Source organism: Myotis nattereri (assembly GCF_964212035.1).
Source record: "Myotis nattereri genome assembly, chromosome: 8".
Classification (NCBI taxonomy): Eukaryota; Metazoa; Chordata; class Mammalia; order Chiroptera; family Vespertilionidae; genus Myotis; species Myotis nattereri.
The window spans coordinates 36,592,042-36,612,763 of NC_138083.1; the positions used below are offsets into that span (position 1 = coordinate 36,592,042).

The 20,722-nt window shown below is 39.1% G+C and overlaps 1 protein-coding gene and 1 pseudogene across 4 annotated transcripts in view; both read right to left on the minus strand.

The window, feature by feature from the left end:
- The window catches only part of TRPC4AP (transient receptor potential cation channel subfamily C member 4 associated protein), an 81,852-nt gene that overhangs the window by 39,705 nt on the left and 21,425 nt on the right, over positions 1–20,722 (minus strand). For all 3 annotated transcript variants that reach the window (XM_081096492.1, XM_081096491.1, XM_081096490.1), the window contains exons 2-5: positions 12,776–12,904; positions 6,989–7,105; positions 2,796–2,853; positions 1,028–1,083 (exon numbers count right to left, since the gene is read on the minus strand). In XM_081096492.1, coding sequence (XP_080952618.1) covers positions 1,028–1,083; positions 2,796–2,853; positions 6,989–7,105; positions 12,776–12,904 — 360 coding nt within the window. The remainder of the gene's footprint in view (positions 1–1,027; positions 1,084–2,795; positions 2,854–6,988; positions 7,106–12,775; positions 12,905–20,722) is intronic.
- Positions 10,374–10,954, minus strand: LOC308522890 (large ribosomal subunit protein uL6-like; annotated as a pseudogene). Its single transcript has one exon. The product of its transcript is annotated as a large ribosomal subunit protein uL6-like (transcript).

The following is a 20,722-nucleotide window of genomic DNA, read 5'->3' on the forward strand; positions in this document are numbered from 1 at the left end:
AAGATGCCTGAAGTCTTTTTTGAATGAGGCAAGAAATAAAATTAAATTTTCCTTTGCATTTTCCTAGCATGCAGGTTTCACATCTCCAACAGCACTTGTTTCATCCTGCTATGTATTATGATTCACTGTTTACAGTTTACCAAAGAAGTTCCTAAAGACAGGTACTGTGTCTTATAAAAACTACATTTGTATACTGCTTTACAAAGTACTTTCACATCTATCATCTCATTTAGTCTTCACAACAACCCTATGATGTTTGTATGATTACTAACTGCACTCTACCGATAAGAAACTAAAGCTCAGGAGGTGAACTAATAAGCACTAAGCCAAAGACCAGAACTCAAAATCAAGTTCTAGTACTAAGTGCTATGCTCTTTCCTTTCTACTAAACTGCTTTCTTTATTCACCATCCTTTTTCACTCACTGCTCGATGTAGTAGTGTCCTGCTAAATCGTGGGTGAGGCTTCTGGTTCTTACTTTGTCTTCTAACAAGGAAAATGAAGGAATGGGCATAAGGAGGTTAAAATGTATCTTAGAGGTCATAGACACTCTTCCAATGCTTGTCCCCCTTTGCCAATTGTTCAGTCTCTGCTTGGATACTTCTAGGGTTAAAGGAGTTCAGTACCTGCTGAAGTAACCATGGCTCTTAACAATTACAGTTGACCATTAAACAACACAGGAGTTATGTACAGTCAAAAACCTGTAATTACAGTCAGCCTTCTACATCCACAAATTCCCAACAGCAGGTTGAAAATATAGTTGAGTCTTGAACAACACGGGTTTGAACTGCATGGGTCATATGAAAGTGAATCTGGGCAGCCCATGTTAAGGTCAACAATACTATGAAACTCTGCCTCCCCATAATTTCCACCTGTTGGTTCTGGTTCTCAGACACACATAAAATAAGGCCAATTCCTTCAATGTCTGAAGATAGCTCTCAGGCCCACCACCTCCCTTGAACCGTCCTTTCTCAAGGACTGCAGATGTGGTGGGGAGATAAATGCAGCACCAAAGGCAGGGTACTTACACACACACAGGTATTATACAGGATGCTCAAACAGTCCTTGGACATTTCATCACTTACTGAAAGCAAAAGGGAAGTAATTGGCTATTTTTCTCATTGAAAAGACAGTATAACTGTATTAAATTTTTTGAAAATAAAAACAATTTCTCCTAATCTCCTCCAAGATGATTATTTTCCTATAAGCATATCTCCCTTCAATTTTTATTTACCAAAGATTTTCATGGTGCCCATCAGAACCCACAAATCAATTTGTAGACTGCTTTTGGTTTGATACAGTAGCCATTTTCATTATGCTCCACAGTCTTCATAATTTCAGTCTATGTTGATATCGTTATTTAAAATAAGCCATATTCACTGTGTAGCTTGCTTAGAATATATCCAAGCTTTTAGTTTTAGTTTGTTTTTGTGGCTATTTAAATAGACAAAAAATAAACAATTTAAACCTTTTGATGCTTGGGTTGAATTGGGTTCTCAAGAAACATTTCCAAAACCTGAACTACTAGAATCCAAAGTATAAGAATATCGATGCCTCTTATTATAAATTTGGTTATTTATATTAGGGAAATGGCTTTTAATGCCTGGCTTACCAAGCCCAATAAACAACTAGCTACTTACTTCTCTGTCAGTAGGAACAGAAAGCAGCATAAAAAGGAAAACTAAAACTAGGAGGTGATAAAACTGAATATGGACCATGGACAAAGTGTTTTGTTTGGCATAGTTTTATTTTCAAAAACTATTTCCACTTAATCTCATGCTGCTACAATACCTCTAAAAATGTGGGTCTCCTTCTGAGATCCCAATGGGCAGTCCTACCAAGGTAGCTGGACCAGATGAGTTATCTGATATAATCCTGAGATAATGCAAGTGTCCTGTATCCCTTATCACTACCTTTCAACCTACTGAGGCTTTTTGGTTTTTTTATTTTATGACTTTAAAGCAGGTTGGAATACCCAGACCAGTATATAGAGAACAGAAGAACCAATTTAGATAGAAAGGAAATCTGAATATGGATATTCAAAGATGAATATGAATCCTCTTAACCATCACTATACCTATAAAATGAGGTCTTATGTAGTATGTCATGTTGATATTAGGGAGGAAACACTTTTTAATTAAAAAAAAAAGTGATGTTTGTAGAAGAGCATTCATCAAATATTAAGTGATCTCTGGCTTTTAATGCCAAGCAAAGTACACTTATTCTTTTTATAAATTAAATATTGAATACCCCCAAAATATTTGTAATATGCATAAATTATGAGGAAGAATAAGACTAATACCCATATACCCACTACCGAACTTAAGAAATAATGCACCACCAAAAACATTTTTACTTTTTACTATATGCACTCTGGTAATGACTGAACTTTTTACACAGAGCATATATCACCTTTATAACAATAAAAAATAGTTTAAGACATAACACACACAGTGATCTTACTAGGTTAGGTTATTGCTTACTTTCTCACTTAACTGTATATGAGAGGTAAGAATTACCAAATAGAACATAAAAACTGGACCCAAGGATTATTAGATATAATTCTTTTAGCCCAGTGGTTTTCACACTTTTTCTTTTAAAGCACCAGCCTGTATTTCTACCTAATATAAAATGAATAAATACAGCTGCTTAGTTAGGATTGGAGAGAGTACCCTGCAGTTGAATCTAAGGCATGTCCTCACCATTAGAGTTAGAAAGGGAAGAAGAGAAACTCCTGGAAACCACCATCATATCAGCAGGTTGGAAAAGAGGGAAGTGGTTGACAAACATACTTACTTTTCAGTTTCTGTCCCCGGAGAGAGACTGTAGGCCTCATAAGAATTTCTACAAGGAGCTATAAAAAATATATTTTTAGATAAAATCTTCAAAATTAATTCAAAGCACAACTTATAAAACAATCTTTGCTATGCTAACTCATGGCCCAAATATCTATACCAGTATTCCAAGAGCCTCTTATTCCCAATACAGACAGATGGCAGTGAGGTTCAGGGAAAGGAGCTCTATGCCAAGAGTCTGAAATGAAAGCTTGGGTTTCAGTCCCAGCGTAGCCACCTATTCCCCATGTAAACGTGGGCAGGCCAATGCCCCAACACAGCCTCTGTTTTCTCATTTAAAAAAACAGGCATATCAGATTAGGTCATCTATGCGATCCAACGTGGCTTTAATTTTTAAAAAGCTACAGAATATCACCATGATTCTTCTTTTGCTTAAAGAATTATTTGTTTTCTCTTATAAACATAAAAATAATCTCAAGGATATACCATAAACTGTTAATACTTATTTCTACAGGGGGTAAGAATGATATGCATTCATTTTTCATTTTATATACTTTAAATACAACATATAATTTTGTTTAAACTATTTACAATAGGTATGCATTAAAAAACCCATTCTATTGAGACAAAGAAGGAAATTTACAACTATAAAAGGGTCAATCCAGCAGGAGGATATAACAATTATAAACAAAGATGCACTTAATAACAGAGCCTCAAAATAAATGAAGCAAAAGCTGACAGAATTAAAGGAAACAGACAATTCAAAAATAATTGTTGAACACTTCAATACCCCACTTTCAATAACAGACAACTGGGCAACAGCGAAGAAACAGAAGACTTAAACACAATAAACCAATAACAGGGGGTTTGGCAAGAAAAAAGCACCCTACTAAAGGTCAGTGAATGGGCAAATGACCCAGGCAAAAGCCCATATTTATGAACAAACTGAGATTCCTGGAGAACGCAGAAGAGGAAAACCCCATAAAATCAAGAATCATTGATCCAAAGATGTCCTAAGGTGACACAGACACCTGCTATAGAAAGACACATTTTCACTAAAAATAGACATGAGGCTAGAGATCCACATTGTTCTTTTTCCTCTCATAAACACACTGGTGTCTATTAAGTAAATTCCTTGATGAATGATAAAGAAGTAAAGGGGGGGTCCCTTGAACTGACTAGTAAGTAAACAGTATAGAGCCAATGGGACTCCTGAGGAGTAGAAATTAAAGAATAAAGTTTATGGCAAATGATGTATATACAAATGTTTAACGTTCAAGCTTTACTTTTGTAGAAAATGGCATCTCTAAGGGAAGAAAACTTTTTGGGGGGAAGGGGGTGGAAGGAGACATATGTAAGACTTTCAACAATGAAAAATTTAAATTAAAAAGATAAATGAAATAAAATCAAAATAATATAAGAATACTTTAAAAAATCTGAAGTATGATACAGCAAAGAGTAGAAATATTAAGGATACAGCCCCAGTTTTTACCAAGTATCATTCCTATACAATCAACACCCAGACCAAGACACAGAATAACCACATGAAAGCCTCCCTCATGCTCCATCCAAGTGATGGATGTAAGGGACAGATATCTAGGGGGGAAAGTAGGATCCCAGTCCCTCACTCATTACAGCAAAATAAATTCAGAATGGTGCAAAAATTTAAACATATGTGATAAAAATTTTAAAACATTAGAAGGAAACAGAAAAGCAAGAAACAAAATTCTGAAGCCATAACTAAAAAGTAAACCTTTCTACTTTTCTTTTGTTGTTAATCCTCACCTAAGGATACTTTTTCCACTGATTTTTATTTTTATTTACTTATTTTCTTTGTTAATCCTCACCCAAAGATATTTTTCCACTGATTTTTAGGGAGAGTGACAGAGAGAGGGAAAGACAGAGAGAAACATCGATATGAGAAAAAGACATAGATTGGTTGCCTCCTGCACAAACCCTGATCAGGGCACGGGTTGGGGAGGAGCCTGCAACCAAGGTATGTAAGTGCCCTTGACCTAGAATCAAACCTGGGACCCTTTGGTCTACAGGCCAACGCTCTATCTACTCAGCCAAACTGGCTAGGGCTCCACTGATTTTTAGAGAGTGGAAGGGGGGAAGAGGGGAGGGAGAGAGAGAAACATCAATGTGAGAGACACACTGAGTGGTTACCTCCCACATGAGCCCTGACTAGGGGCCAGGGATGAACTTGCAACCCAGGTATGTGCCCTTGACCAGGAACTGAACCTGAGACCTTTCGGTGCATAGGCTAACACTCTAACCACTGAGCAATGCCTGCCAGGGCAAAATTTCTCCATTTTAAAGTACCACAAACAAAGTCAAAATTTAATTCTCTAACTAGGAAAAAGAATACAACACATAAGACAATGGACCTTAAGAAATTAGGAGTAGCTACAAATTGATACAATCTGAATGTGTGTGACGACCCAAAAGTCATGTTAAATCCAATATGTGATGGCATTAGGAGGTAGGGCCTCTGGGGATGATTAGGTCATGAGGCCAGAGACCTCATGAATGACATTATACCCTTATAAAAGAGGCTTCAGAGAGATCCCTAGCCCCTTCCCATATGAGGAAATAGAAAAAAGCTGGGAATCTATAACCTGAAAGAGGGCCTTCACCAGACACCAAATCTGCCCTTGCCATGATCGTGTACTGTCCTGCCTCCGGAAGTATGAAAATTAATTTTGTTGTTTATAACCTACACAGTTTGTAACATTATAGTAACCTGAAAGAACTGAGATAGAAAATCAATAAAAGAAAAGCCTAATAACCAGATAGAAAGGATGCAAAAGCCACTAACAGACAACTGGCAGAAAAGAAACAGAAAGATATTCAAGAAGAATGCAAATTTTAAAAACTATCAAGAAAATAAGAGCTTTTAAAACTCATAATAAAAAGACAACCCAATTAAAAAAATGAGACAAGGAGACATACATTTTTCTAAGGAAGATATACAAATGATATATAAACACATAAAAAGATGTTGAACACCATTAGCCAATACAAGTCAAAACCACAATGAGATACCACTTCACACACACTAGGATGGCTATATTCAAAAACACATATAACACGTTTTGATGAGGATGTGGAAAAAATGGAACCCTCATACGCTGCTGGTGGGCATGGTGCAGTTGCTTTGGAAAACAATCTGACGGTTCTTCAAAGGATTAAACATAAGAGTTACGGCATGACCCAGTAATCCCACTAGTAGGCATATACCCCAAATTATTGAAACTCCAAGCCTGCACAGAAACTTGTACACAAATGACAAACATAAACTTATTTTGGGATTATTATTTGTGTGCTTTTCTTTATGCTAGTTACACTTCAATAACAAAGTCCATAAAAAAAGCACATATACATACTATTTTGGTGATGCAGTGAGTAAGCAGACGCTCATACTTTGTTACTGGGGATGTAAGTTGAAAAAACCTCTTACATATGTAAACTGACAAGTTTATAAACAATAAAAGACACAGATGCTTTGATCCCAAAGGTATATATTCACATGTACACAGAGTAGGTACAAAAACCTTTACTTCAATCTTGTTTGTAATAGCAAAGGTATGAGAAAACTATAAATGCCCATCAACTGAGGCCTGGGTAAATAAATTATGGTACAATTATATCAGGGAATACTACAGAGCTGTTTAAAATAATGAGGCAGATTTACATGTACTCAAATGAAACTATCCCCTAGCTAGAGAATGACATGGAAAAAGCAAGATACAAAGCAATACACCTGTATATATCACGTGTCACCTCTATATTTGGAGAAAATAAACCTAAGGTGGGGACGTGGGATTATTTACACACACACACAAAACATCTCTGGAAGGACATAGAGGAAACTGGTAATCAGAGCTGCCTCTGAAGAGAGGACACTGGGAAAGTGAGAAAGTACAACACATACCTCTTTAACTTTGTGCTTTCCAAAAAGAAAAACCACACAAAAAAAGGTGGCTACATTATCAATTCAAATAAATAAATTCTTCTAAAGTAAAAGCTATGCTGCTTCAAAACAGGTGAGTGCTAATGAGCTTTTAAAGATTAAAATTCTCAAATGTTTGCTATATATTCTGAAATGTTTCCTGACTCCCATTTTAAGAGTTAACTTCTCGAACCATTAAGCAGTAGTAATAGTAGTAGAAATAATAAACAACTACTTACATCAACACCTCCAAACAAGTCAAAAATATATGTATTTGGATAAGTGGTTTCTTGGGTAAGTTTCCTCTCTTCAGTAACAAATGCCATAGCCTCCATGGAGAGAAGAGGAGAAATTTCCTAGTTTAAAAACAGTATGCAGAGAGACATTCAGTTTTTGTATCTAACACAACCAGACACCAAAGCATCAGTCTGCATTTTAATCCCAACTTAAATCCCCATGAGATAACCCCAATAAACCACACTTCCTCATATTCAGACTCCCTATAGCAGTGATGGCAAACCTTCTGAGCTCGGCGTGTCAGCATTTTGAAAAACCCTAACTTAACTCTGGTGCTGTGTCACATATAGAAATTTTTTGATATTTGCAACCATAGTAAAACAAAGATTTATATTTTTTATATTTATTTTATATATTTAAATGCCATTTAACAAAGAAAAATCAACCAAAAAAATGAGTTCACGTGTCACCTCTGACACGCGTGTCATAGGTTCGCCATCACTGCCCTATAGAATCCTCTCCCACACTGAATCTGGGCTGGTGTGACTCACTTCAACAAATAGAATGTGGCAGAAGTGACACTATGCAATCCTGGCCTAATTCTTAAGAAAGACTGGCAAAGCTGGCTTTTGCTATCTTGCAACCCAACCACCATGTTGTGAGAAGTCTAACATAGATACCTAGAGAGGCCATGAGGAGAACTGAGGCTAAGGACTGATAGCCTTAGCTGATCTTCAGCTGATAGCACCAACCTTGGACCTTCCAGATAATTCAATACCTAGCCAACACAAGGAGCAAAAGAACCACTCAATCAAACCATTATGCAATAGTAATAGTAGTAGAAATGATAAACAACTACTTACATCAACACCTCCAAACAAGTAAAAAATATATGTATTTGGATAAGTGGTTTCTTGGATAAGTTTCCTTACCCCAAAAAATTGTTATAGATATACAGTGATTATTATCTCAAGTTTTGGGGTGGCTGGTTCTGCAGCAATAGGTATCCAAAACATTGCTCAAGTGTCTCCTCTTCCAGGAAGTCTTCTCTGATTCCCTTCAGCAGAAGCATTCTGATGCACCTCTGAACCCCCAAAGAAATCTGTAATTCATTGTGGCCTTTAGCATTTTACTTTGTACCTCTTTACAAACGTATGTTACTTCTTCCCTAGACTAAATATTCCTTGAAGATAAGACAAACAGGTTCCTCTTTGTATTCTCCCTAGGTCTCATGACATTGCAGGTATTCAATACAGTCAATACAGTGTAGAGGTTCTCAAATTTGGAGGGGCCAAAGAATCCTTTGTACATATGGAACAGAGCTAATAGAAAAAAATGATAACTTACAGAAAAGTTGATATAATAAAAGTTGTAATAATAGTAGTAATAGCTAATTTATTTAATGCTTGGGTCTAAGTACTTCATGTATTACCTCTTTTAATCCTCACAACCCTGTAAAGGATAATAGTAACTTATCCCAAAATTTTACAGATAAGGAAGCTGAGGCATGAAGAAGCTGTCAATGTCACACAGTGGTAGAGACAGGATTTAAGTGTAGGAAACCTGGCTCCAGAGTCTGTGCTTGTAAAGAAGAACTATTTTGGGTGAAATAGGGGAGAGAGTAGGAAGAATTCAGGACCCTACTCATTATGTCCTCCCCTCAGGAACCTGTGAGGGAAAATGGACACAATAGGCAAGAGCAATCACTGTATGCTAAAACACGGGTGAGCATCAGAATCATCAGAAGGGCTTCTTAAAATTCAGACTACTGGGTCCACCTGCAGAGTTGTAATGGGTCTGAGAGAGGCCTGAGAATGTGCATTTATAACAAGGTCCCAAGTGATGCTGATGCTGCTGGTCCAAGCACCACACATCAAGAAAAAGCAGAACTCACTTTTACAGATCACCTGCTATATGCCAGGCACTGGGCTTTTACACTTTTTAGTTCATTTAATCCTTAAAATAATTCAATGAAATAAGTATAGTTTTACTCATTTTAGAGGCAAAAAACTCAAATCACAAAGTTGCCTAGGGTCACATAATTAGTAAGTGACTAAAGCACTTTTTCTGGATCTTATTTTTCTCATCCATAAAACCAGGAAGTACTTCCTGCTGGCAACCTGGTACAGTGGAAGCTGGTCTTTGTATAAGACAAATCTGGGCTCATCATATAGTAGCCACAAGGTTTTGGGCAGGTTACTATTGAGTCTCGGTTTTTTCAACTGGAAAAAGAGACTATAAAAAACAGCTGGATTTTGTCTGCCCAGCAGCTTTCTCTCTTCAGGTAACTGCATTTCCTTAGCGGAAATGCCCCTCCCCACTTTCTACATAGTTCTGCTAAGGTTGTCAACAAGCAACTCAGTCCCAGCCCCTAGCCAATAGTCTCTCATTCCCCTCACCTGAGTGGCTAACCCATGTTATAGAAATGTCACCCAAGACCTATGATTACATGGAGGAACCTGAGGTCACACACAGACGTCAAGATAATAAATGGACAGCCTCCATGGACACAAACAATGGGGCGGTGAGGCCCTGAGGCGGGGGTTGGGGGTGAGCTGGAGGGGGTCAATGGGGGAAAGAGGGGGACATATGTAATACTTTAAAAAATAAAGAATTATAAAAAAAGAAATGGACAGTCTAACTGTTCAGTTCCTGAATTCACATCTGTGCCTTGTCAATTATGTAATACAATAAAGGATTTTTTTTTTCTTTTTTGCTAGTCTGAGTTACTGTCACCTACAATCAAAATATTCTAGACCAATGGTTCTCAACCTTCTGGCCCTTTAAATACAGTTCCTCATGTGGTGACCCAACCATAAAATTATTTTCGTTGCTACTTCATAACTGTAATGTTGCTATTGTTATGAATCGTAATGTAAATATCTGATATGCAGGATGGTCTTAGGTGACCCCTGTGAAAGGGTCGTTTGACGCCAAAGAGGTCGCGACCCACAGGTTGAGAACCGCTGTTCTAGACTACTATAAAGAAAAAGCCACCCATCTCACAGAGTTACCCTAAGAATTAAATATGTGGTACACAGTAAATTTCAAATAAGTATTTGCTGGATGAATAAAGAAATGATGATCACACAGCAAGCACTCACTATTAATTTCCCTCATTCTACTTCTTTTTCCTCCTCCTTCATATTTCAAATTTTGCAGGAATCAAATGGAATAATATATAACTCTTTACAAAGTGTTTTTAAACAAGTGTAAAAGACTGTAATTATTTCTACCCTAGTCAGACTATGAGAAGATAAAAAATACAAAACATTTCTTTTATTCCCTCTCAAATCAATACACGACTTTTATTGCATCTTTAAAATGTCTTACATAAGTGTAAGGAACCATCCAGCATTTTGTTTCTATAGCTGAAAAACGTAGATCTTATTCATCAGCCTGGTGAACTGTTCCTTTTTCAGAAACATAGATACCATCCAAATTTTTCCTGATATCCTTGTTTTTTAACTGTTTTGGCTTGCTGAATCAAAGCAGCTGAATTTGATACAAATTCAAGGCCGTTTCCTTCAAGAATTAACTCATCTTTCTGGGCTTGAGATACTGAACAAGCAACACCTGACCTCATCTGAATCCTGTGGATGTATTTCTTGCCCAAGAAATTTCTAATTTCAACAAGAGAACCATTCTCCTGAATAACGACATTGATGGGGAAGTGAGTGCACACACAGCCTTCACCGTGTAATGGAAGCACAGTGTAACACCCGTGATCATGTCCTGTACATAACTACAGATGGTACAAACGGTAACCAGTTCCTTTCAATTTCCCCACCACTTTTCAACCTGTAGCCTCTCCTTTTTCTTTCCAAGGAGATTTGAGTTCTACATCAATCTGATTGAAGTCCCTTAGCAGGGTGCCTCTGGGGTCCTTCACAATAACTGTGTGTCCCTTCAGAGCAATGTCCACATTTTCTGAAATGTCGACTGTGATTGCTCAGAATGGTCTTCATTTTCACAGTGGATTCAGCTCAAAATACCTCTTCTTAAAGGTAAAGATTAAGCTTATTCTGGAGCCTATTATATTTTAGAATGACTTACCCTATGTAATAAAGAGAGAATATGCTAATGGTCAGGACGCCCTCACACCGTAACGACTGATCAGCAGGAGGCTGTGTGCACAGCAGGTGTGTGCAAGTGGGCAGGGACTTGACTCTGGAGGACTTGACTGAAGGCGCGGGTGGGTTTCTGGGTCCTGCCTCCAGTGGCAGCAGCAGTGGTCGCGGGACTCTTTCTGGGTCCCACCTCCCGGGGCGGTGGTGGGGGCGGCAGCAGTGGGACCCTTTCTGTGTGGGATGGCGGGGCTGCATGTGTGGGAAGGCGCGCGCGGGGAGATTCCGGGAGTTGCGTGATTTCACATGCCTGGTCACTAGTGTGATATAATAATCAAAACTTCACCTCTGAAGAACAGTGTATCATTAAGTTTCATTATGACCAAATGTAATTTGCATGGGTTTTAACTGCAGCTAAAGCTGGTGCTCTCAATTCAAATTTGGACCCACCCTTCTCATCCCCCCCAAGTTAAAGTTTAGATATAGTAACCCCAGACCTACTAAATCAGAAACTCAAGAGAATGGGGCCCAGCACTATGTTTTAACAAGCCTTCCAGGTGATTCTAACACACACTTAAGTTTGAGAATGGTCTTACTATAGCTCTCTGCATTCTTTCCATCTCTCTCCCAAACACCAAGCCCAGTCCCTTCAATCTTCTTATGTTAGTCACTAGAGGCCCAGTACACGAATTTGTGCACCAGTGGGGTCCCTCGCCTAGCCTGCGGGATCGGGCCAAAACCGGCTGTCTGACATCCCCCGAGGGGTTCCAGATTGCGAGAGGGCGCAGGCCAGGCTGAGGGACCCCACTGGTGCAAGATCGGGGCCAGGGAGAGAGATGGGAGGTTGGCCAGCCCGGGAGAGAGAGGCTCAGTGCACGAAATTTGTGCACTCGGGGGAAGGGAAGGGCGTTCCCTCAGCCTGGATTGCGAGAAGGCGCAGGCCAGGCCAAGAGACCCCACCGGTGCATGATCGGGGCCAGAGAGGGACATGGGAAGTTGGCCATCCAGGGAGGGACCGCGGGAGGGCTCCAGGACGTGTCTGGCCCATCTTGCTCAGTCCCAATTGGCTGAACCCCAGCAGCAAGCTAACCCACTGGTCAGAGCGTCTGCCCCCTGGTGATCAGTGCACATCATAGTGACTGGTCGACCAGTCAACTGTCTGCCTTCTGGTGGTGAGTGCATGTCATAGCGAGCGGCTGAGCGGCCTTAGCATATCATTATCATATTACACTTTGATTGGTTGAACGGACAACCGGAAATTTAGCATATTAGGCTTTTTTTATATAGGATAGGATAATTGTCAATAACCACAAGGCCACTTCCATGAAATGTGGGATCTTTTTCTTTTTTGAAAGGATAACAGTTTAATTAAGATTTAAGATTCACATTATGATAAATGATAATTTTAATACACCCTTTAAATTTACCAACATCTTTTAAACCCTATTCAAAAAGAATGCCATCTCAATCCCAGGGCACAATGTTGACCTCCCAAATTAAGCAAGCACTGACAAAGTCCAGAAGGACATCCACAGGGAACTTCTGGTGTTGGGGGTTTTATTTTCTTCTTTGCACTTTTTCTGAACTTCCCAAATTTTCTATAGCTTACAAAATAAAAACGGACACTTTTTAAAAGTAGACTGAGATTTTTTTAAAAAAAGCAGATATCTTGTGTCACTTGGAGGCCCTGAATACAGCTCCTCCAAGGCCCAAAAGAATTACCTTGAGGATGTTTTGACACTCAACGAAGTCACTGTGAAGGTGGCTGGTTGCATAGAGCTTAAGGAGCAGCTGAGGAATTCCACTCCATTTGGACGGTTTGTCCCTCTCCATCAAAAATGTTTCAGTGAACTGTGATTTAAAAAACAAAACAAAACACATTTTACTGGTGAGGAAAGAACTGCAGTTGACCTTGAACAACATAGGTTTGGACTGTGTGTGTCCACCTATATGTGAATTTTTTCAGTAAATACACAGTCGGCCCTCTGTATACCCAGGTTTGCACCCCCAGATTCAACTATCCTAGGATTGAAAATAGTATCATATTTTCAAACTGTGGCTGGGAGTCCACAGATGTGGAGGGGCAACTATATGCATTGTTCTGTGACATTTTATAAAAGGGACTTGAGTATCTGCTTGTTATCTGCAGGGATACTGGAACCAGTCCCCGTTAGATGGATACTAAGGGACAACTGTATTAGCATATAGGGCAAAGAAGAGCAACTGCCTCCCCAACCCCCACCCTCCCTCCCGGACAAATAATTCAAAGACCTCTTTCTAGAAACCTTTAAAAGCTCCTCAGTAGCCTATAAGTTAAAAGTTAACTCTTGCCTGGTGATACAACACCCTTCATATTCTATCACCTACTTTCCTTTCTAGCCTCATCTCTTTCCCAATGCACACTCTGGAGTCCAAATACACATGTTCTTTCTCTTTGCCCCTCTGCACAGGTTCTTCCCCTAAAATGTCCTCTCCCTGTCTTTTTTTACCTGGATGCTTCTTCTCCATCTTCAAAATGCAAACCAAACAGCCAGAAAATTTCTTTGACTGGCCTTTGCCTCTCTTTTCTAAAAGAGTAGGTGCCCTTCTGCTGGGCCCGTATCTAACATTTATCCTACTGTATCATAATTAATAGCTCATGTGTTCACCTCCTCCTATGACCTACAAACTCCTTTAGAGTAGGTACCAAGCTGTTGTTTGTCATGCATACCTTCTCTCAAAGAATGCCAGGTACTAGCTTAATGATAGGTACATTAATCAATTATGGCAATTTCCACTAACACTAGTGGGACAAACCACTATCAGGGGCCGGATGGGAATTATTTTCATGTACATCTGTCCCTCGATCTGGTAAAAGCTCCTGGTAATTGTTATTACTAGTATAGGACATGCAAGTCTTCAATAATGTCTTAGTCTATCCTGATACATGTTGGTCCTAATACCTAGACAAGTGCCATTATCCTTCTGGAGCATATTTTAATTGTAAAAATAAGATAATACTGGGATAATGGGGGGTAATGTTTGTGAGAGTAATGTATTAGGATAAAGATAAACCATAGGAAATTACCATTTCTGTAGGTAAAAAATGATCAAATATTAGGAATTTCATCATTCTAAAGCTGAAATCAATGCAAATCCAAAAACAATGGAAAAACACTTTTCCTTTCCTCGAAAGGAAAACAAAAAACATACACCATGATTTTATGGAACTTAGCAAAAGTAGTGTTTACAAATTTACAGCTGTAAACATTTATATTTTTAAAAGAGGTGATCTCAAATCACTTATTCAAACTTCTACCAAAAGAAACTAGAAAATAAGGATTGAACCAAACACAAACCAAGCACAAGGAGATAAAAAATATTATTGTAAATTTAATGATAGAGAACAGAAAAATAATAGAGAAAAATCAACAAAATCAAAAGCTGGTTCTTTGAAAAAGAGTGAAAACTTTACTTCCACTGACCAACTTACACGAACTCAAATTACTAAATTCAGGAATGAAAGAGGAAACATTACTAGCAACCTTACCAAAATAAAGTTTATAAATGAATACTAGGAACAACAGTATGCCAACAAATTAGAAAACTGCTGTGAAATAAACAAGTTCTTAGAAAGATGCAACCAAAAGAAACTGACTCAAGAAAAACACACACAGAACATGTGATGGCCCTACAAGAGACCAAGTTAGCAATTTAGTAAAAAAGAAAGAAAACTATCCTCAAAGAAAAGCTCAAATAGAGATGCTTCTATTAAATACAAAGGAACATCTCCCAACTCATTCTATGAGGCCAGTATTACTCTGATACCAAAAATCAGACAAAGAAGGACATCACACAAAAACTACAAACCAATATCTCTTATGAGAATAGACATAAAAATCCTCAGAAAAATACTAGTAAAGCAAACCCAGCAACATATAAAAAGAATTATACACCAAGACCAAGCAAGTATTCCAGGAATGGAAAGTTGGTTCAATGTACAATCAATGTAATCAATCTGATAAAGGTCATTTACCAAAAATCCACAGCTGTCATCATAATTAATGGTGAAAGCCTGAATGCTTTCCCACTAAGATCAGGAAAAAGACAAGGATGCTAACTCTCACCACATCTATTTAACATTGTACTAGAAATTCTAGTCAGAGCAATTAGACAAGAAAAAGAAATAAAAGCATCCAGATTGCAAAGGAAAAGCAAAACTATATTTTCAGATGACATGACCTTGTATATAAAATACAGGGTGGGGCAAAAGTAGGTTTAGAGTTGTTCATATGGAAAATACAGTAATTAAATAATAATACCAGAATATACTCTGTGTCACGTGTACTCACAGCTGTAAATCTACTTTCGTCCCATCCTGCATATTAAGGAACACACACAAACTATTAAAGCTAATAAGTTCAGCAAGATTGTAGGATACAAAATCAATATACAAAAACCAGATGAATTTCTATACACTTCCAATGAACAACCCAAAACCAAAATTAAGAAAATAATTCCATTTATAATATCATCAAAAAACCCCAAAATACTCAGGAGTAATTTTAACAAAAGGAATACAAAACTTGTACAATGAAATTAAAACATCAGAAATTTAAAAATACCTAAATAAATGCAAAGACATTAATGTTCACGGATTGGAAGATTAAATATTGCTAACATGCAAATACTTCCCATATTGATTCAATGTAATTCCTATCAAAATCCAAGTTGACTCCACAGCAGAAATTGACAAACTAATTCTAAAATTCATATGGAAATGTAAGGGATTCAGGATAGGCAAAATAATCTTGAAAAAGAAGAATGAAGTTGGAAAAAAAATTATACTTCCCAATTTCTAAATTATTACAAGTCTATAATAAGTCTGTGACTGGCCCCATGATAGACATTCAGATCAACGTAATAGGACTGAGACTGCAAAAATAAACGCTTAACATTTATGGCCACCTGATTTATGGCCACTTGACAATAATATCAAGACAATTCTTCACATCATATTAAAAAATGAACTCAAAATCAAGGACCTAAATATAAGGGCTAAAACTGCAAGAAGAGAACATAAGTATACATTTCATGACCCGAGATTAAGCAATGGTTTCATGGATATGACACCTAAAACATATGCAGCCAAAGGAAAAATAAAATAAACTGAACTTCTTTAATATTAAAAAAGCTTGTGCTTTAAAGGACACTACCAAGAAAGTGAAAAGACAATCCACAGAATGGGAGAAAACATTTGTAAATCATATAAGGGCCTGATAAGGGTCTAATATCTAGACAGTATAAAGAATTCTTACAACTTAATAATAAAGACAAATAACCAAATTAAAATATAAACAATAGGCTAAAAATTAAAAAACAACAATACTGTGAGAAATAAAGAATTCCTTTGACAGGCTCATCAGTAGACTGGACATGGCCAAGGAAAGAATATCTTCAAGATAAAAACTTCCCAAACTGAAATACAGAGAGGAAAAAAAATGGAAAACAAAAAACAGAACATAATATCTAAGAATTGTGAGACAATTATACAGAGTGTAATATACGTATAATTGGAATACCAGAAAAAAATATTTAAAATAAAGATGACTGAGCTTTATTGTGTTTTGTGTGAGATCCATCACAGAATAAAATCTTTTGACCTCCAAAAGCAAGTACACAGCTTTATCTCTCCAGATCCTCCAGGTCAAAACCGTGTGCTATCTTGGGGCTGTCTTTCTGGATATGAAGGTTTATCATAGATTTGCTGTGATGATCTCTCACATAAAATCTTTTGTAAGCCAAGGAACCATGGTAATTGCTGCTACCAATCAAAAGTATTCTGGCAATCAGGCTCCACTTTACATGGAAATAATGACAAATTCTACATGTAAAAAATTGTTTTCTTGTCATTATTGATGTAAATAATCAACAAAAATGTGACAAAAGATAAAATGAGATGGAGTCAATGGTAATTTAATTATCTTTTCTTCAGACAATAGATCTTATAATAGAAGAAAAACTTCACTCGTTAGTGATATAACTGCACAACACTGAATTGTTCTCTTCAGATATAATTATTAGAAAAACCAAGATGACTCTAAATGACTTCTGGTCCATCAGTAGTGAGAAAACAGTGGCAAAACATGCATTCCTTCTCCAAGAATATCAATGCATCCAGAACAATGCCCAGAATCATAACTAATTAACTTGGACATGCCATTTCTGGAGTATATAAATGAAATACCATACGTACTCCTCTGAACTAAAGCTGTATCTTAATAGAATATAATATATGATAATAAAAGCATAATATGGTAATTAGACCAGACATCCTTCTGGACAATCTTCCGGACGAAGCCGGGACACCGCCCCCCGCCCCCGTGCACAAAATTTCATGCACTGAGCCTCTAGTCTATATATATAAAAGCCTAAGCAACCGAATGACAGGTCGACCGGTTGCTATGACCACCAGGGGGAAGACACTCAACGCATGAGCTGCCCCCTGGTGGTCAGTGTGCTCCCACAGCCAACCTCCTGTGGCCAGCCAACCTCTTGTGGCCAGCCAACCTCCCGCGGTCCCTCCCCAGCTGGCCAGCCCCCTCAATCGGACCAATCACTGGCCAGGCCGAGGGACACCACCTGTACACAAGTTCGTGCACTGGGCCTCTAGTCTAATTGAATAAAAGAGAAACATGCAAATTGACCGTACCTCTGCCACACTCACAAGCCACACCCACAAGCCAATCAGGAGCAAATATGCAAATTAACCCAACTAAGATGGCAGTGGCCACAGAGTTGGAGCGAGCAGGATGCTTGGGTTGCCCCTGGCGATGGAGGAAGCCAAGCTTCCCGCCTGCCCTGGCCAGCCCTGAGCTCCGCTCAAGGCTACAAAGTTTCAATTATAGAAGATAAATAAATCCCAGATACCTGCTTCCAGCCCACGGCCGTGGCCAGCCTGAAAACGGCCATCTGCCCCTCACCCAGGCTGGCCACACCCTCATGGGGTGAGGGTCCCCACTGGGGGGCTTGATCAGCCTGCAAACAGCCATCAGCCCCTCACCCAGGCTGGCCAGGCACCCCAGTGGGGACCTCCACCCTGAAGGGGGTGTGGCCAGCCTGCAAACAGCCATCAGCCCCTCACCCAGGCTGGCCAGACACCCCAGCGGGACCCCCACCCTAATCCAGGACACCCTTCAGGGTAAACCAGCCAGCCTGTGCACCCGTGCACCAGGTCTCTAGCCTATACAATAAAAGAGTAATATGCAAATTGACCCTAACAGCAGAACCCCTGGGAATGACTGGTCACTATGACACACACTGACCACCAAGGGGCAGATGCTCAATGCAGAAGCTGCCCCCTGGTGGTCAGTGCATTCCCACAGGGGGAGCTCTGCTCAGTCACAAGCCAGGCTGATGGCTGCCAGCACAGCGGTGGTGGCGGGAGCCTCTCCCGCCTCCTCAGCAGCGCTAAGGATGTCCGACTGCAGTTTAGGCCTGCTCCCCGCTGGCCAGTGGACATCCCCCAAGGGCTCCTGGGCTGCCAAAGGGCTGTCTGACAGTCAGCTTAGGCCTGATCCCCCTGGGGAGCAGGCCTAAGCCAGCAGGTGGACATCCCCCAAGGGGTCCCAGACTGTGAGAGGGCACAGGCCCTCTGGGGGCCTCTAGTTTTTAATAAAAGGAAATATAAGAGGGGTCATCATTACTGATCCCTTGGACATGAAAAGGATAATAAGGAATACTATGAATAACATGCCCACAAATTTGATTACCTAGATCAGCAATTTTCAACCTTTTTCATCTCATGGAACACACAAACTAATTAATAAAATTCTGTGGCACACCAAGTAGATATACAGATGGCCAATAAGCACAGGAAAAGATGCTCAACATCACTAGTCATCGGGAAAATCAAATCCAAAATGAGATACAACTTTATACCTATTAGAATGGCTATAATTAAAAAGACAGCCGAAACTGGTTTGGCTCAGTGGATAGAGCGTCGGCCTGCAGACTGAAAGGTCCCAAGTTCGATTCCGGTCAAAGGCATGTACCTTGGTTGCGGGCACATCCCCAGTGGGAGATGTGCAGGAGGCAGCTGATCGATGTTTCTCTCTCTCATCGATGTTTCTAACTCTCTATCTCTCTCCCTTCCTCTCTGTAAAAAATCAATAAAATATATTTAAAAATAAATAAATAAAATAAAAAGACAGATAATAACAAGTGTTGATAAGGGTGTGAGAAATTGGAACCCTCATAAATTACTGGTGGGAATGTAAATGGTACAGCCACTTTAGATAAAGAGTTTGGCAGTTTGTAAAAAAAGTTAAATATAGAATTACCATATTGAGCCAAAAGAAATGAAAACAGATATCCATGCAAAATCTTGTACACAAATATTCATAGCAGCATTATTCATAATAACCCAAAAGTGGGAGGAAAACAAGTCTACCAACTGATGAATGGATTTAAAAAATATAATACACATATATAATGGAACATAAAAAGAAATGGCAATAAAAAGAAATGGAAGTACTGATATTTGCTACAACATGGACAAATCTTGAGAACATTATACTAAGTGAAAGAGGCCAGCCACAATGAGCCACATATCGTTTGATTCAAATAACGTGAATGCCCAAAATAGGCAAATCCAAAAAGATACAAAGTAAATTAGTGGTTGCCTAGGGCCTGAGAGATGATGGGGGGGGGCGGGGGGGGGGGGAGGATGGGGGATGGGGAATGATTACCAACTGATTATAGTGTTTCTTTTGGAGTAATGAAATATCCTAAAATTGACTGTGGTAATAGATGCATAATTCATGTATATGGTAAAACACTGACTTGTACATTTAAACTAGAGGCCCGGTGCACGAAGGGGGAGGGTGGCCCCTCAGCCCGGCCTGCACCCTATCGCAATCTGGAATCGCTGGCTCCTAACCACTCGCCTGCTTGCCTGATCGCCCCTAACCACTCGCCTGCCTGCCTGATTGCCCCTAACCACCTCTGCCTGCCTGCCTGATCACCCTGACTGCTCACCTGCCTGCCTGATCACCACTAACCGCCTCTGCCTCGGCCCCCGCTGTTGCGGCTTTGTCCGGAAGGGTGTCCAGAATAACATCTGGAAGGTCATTTGGCTGTCCGGTCTAATCAGCATATTACGCTTTTATTATTATAGATGGCTTACTTGTATAGCATGTAAATTACATCTCAATAAAGGTGTTATAACTTCAACAAAGATATAGGAAATATAAAAAATAGAACAGCAAAAAAAAAAACAGTCAGAAATAAAGAATAAACTAACTGAAATGAAGTATACATTAGAGAGAATAAACAGTGGAATAGATAAAGCAGAGGATCAAACCAGAGATTTGGAAGATAAGGAAAAGGAAAACACCTAATTAGAACAGCAAAAGGAAAAGAGAATCCAAAAAGATGACGATAGTATAAGGAGCCTTTGAGACAACTTCAAGCACACCAACAGTCACATCATGACGGTGCAGGAAGGAGAAGAGAGAAATAAACTGAAAACCTATTTGGGAGAGAACCAATATGGTGGCATAGGTAAACTTGGGTACTCCCTGCCTCCCACAACTACATCAAAATTACAACTAAAATACAGAACCACCATAATTCGGAACTTCATGAAAATCTGGCTGAATGGAAGTCCTACAACTAGAGAAGAAGAAG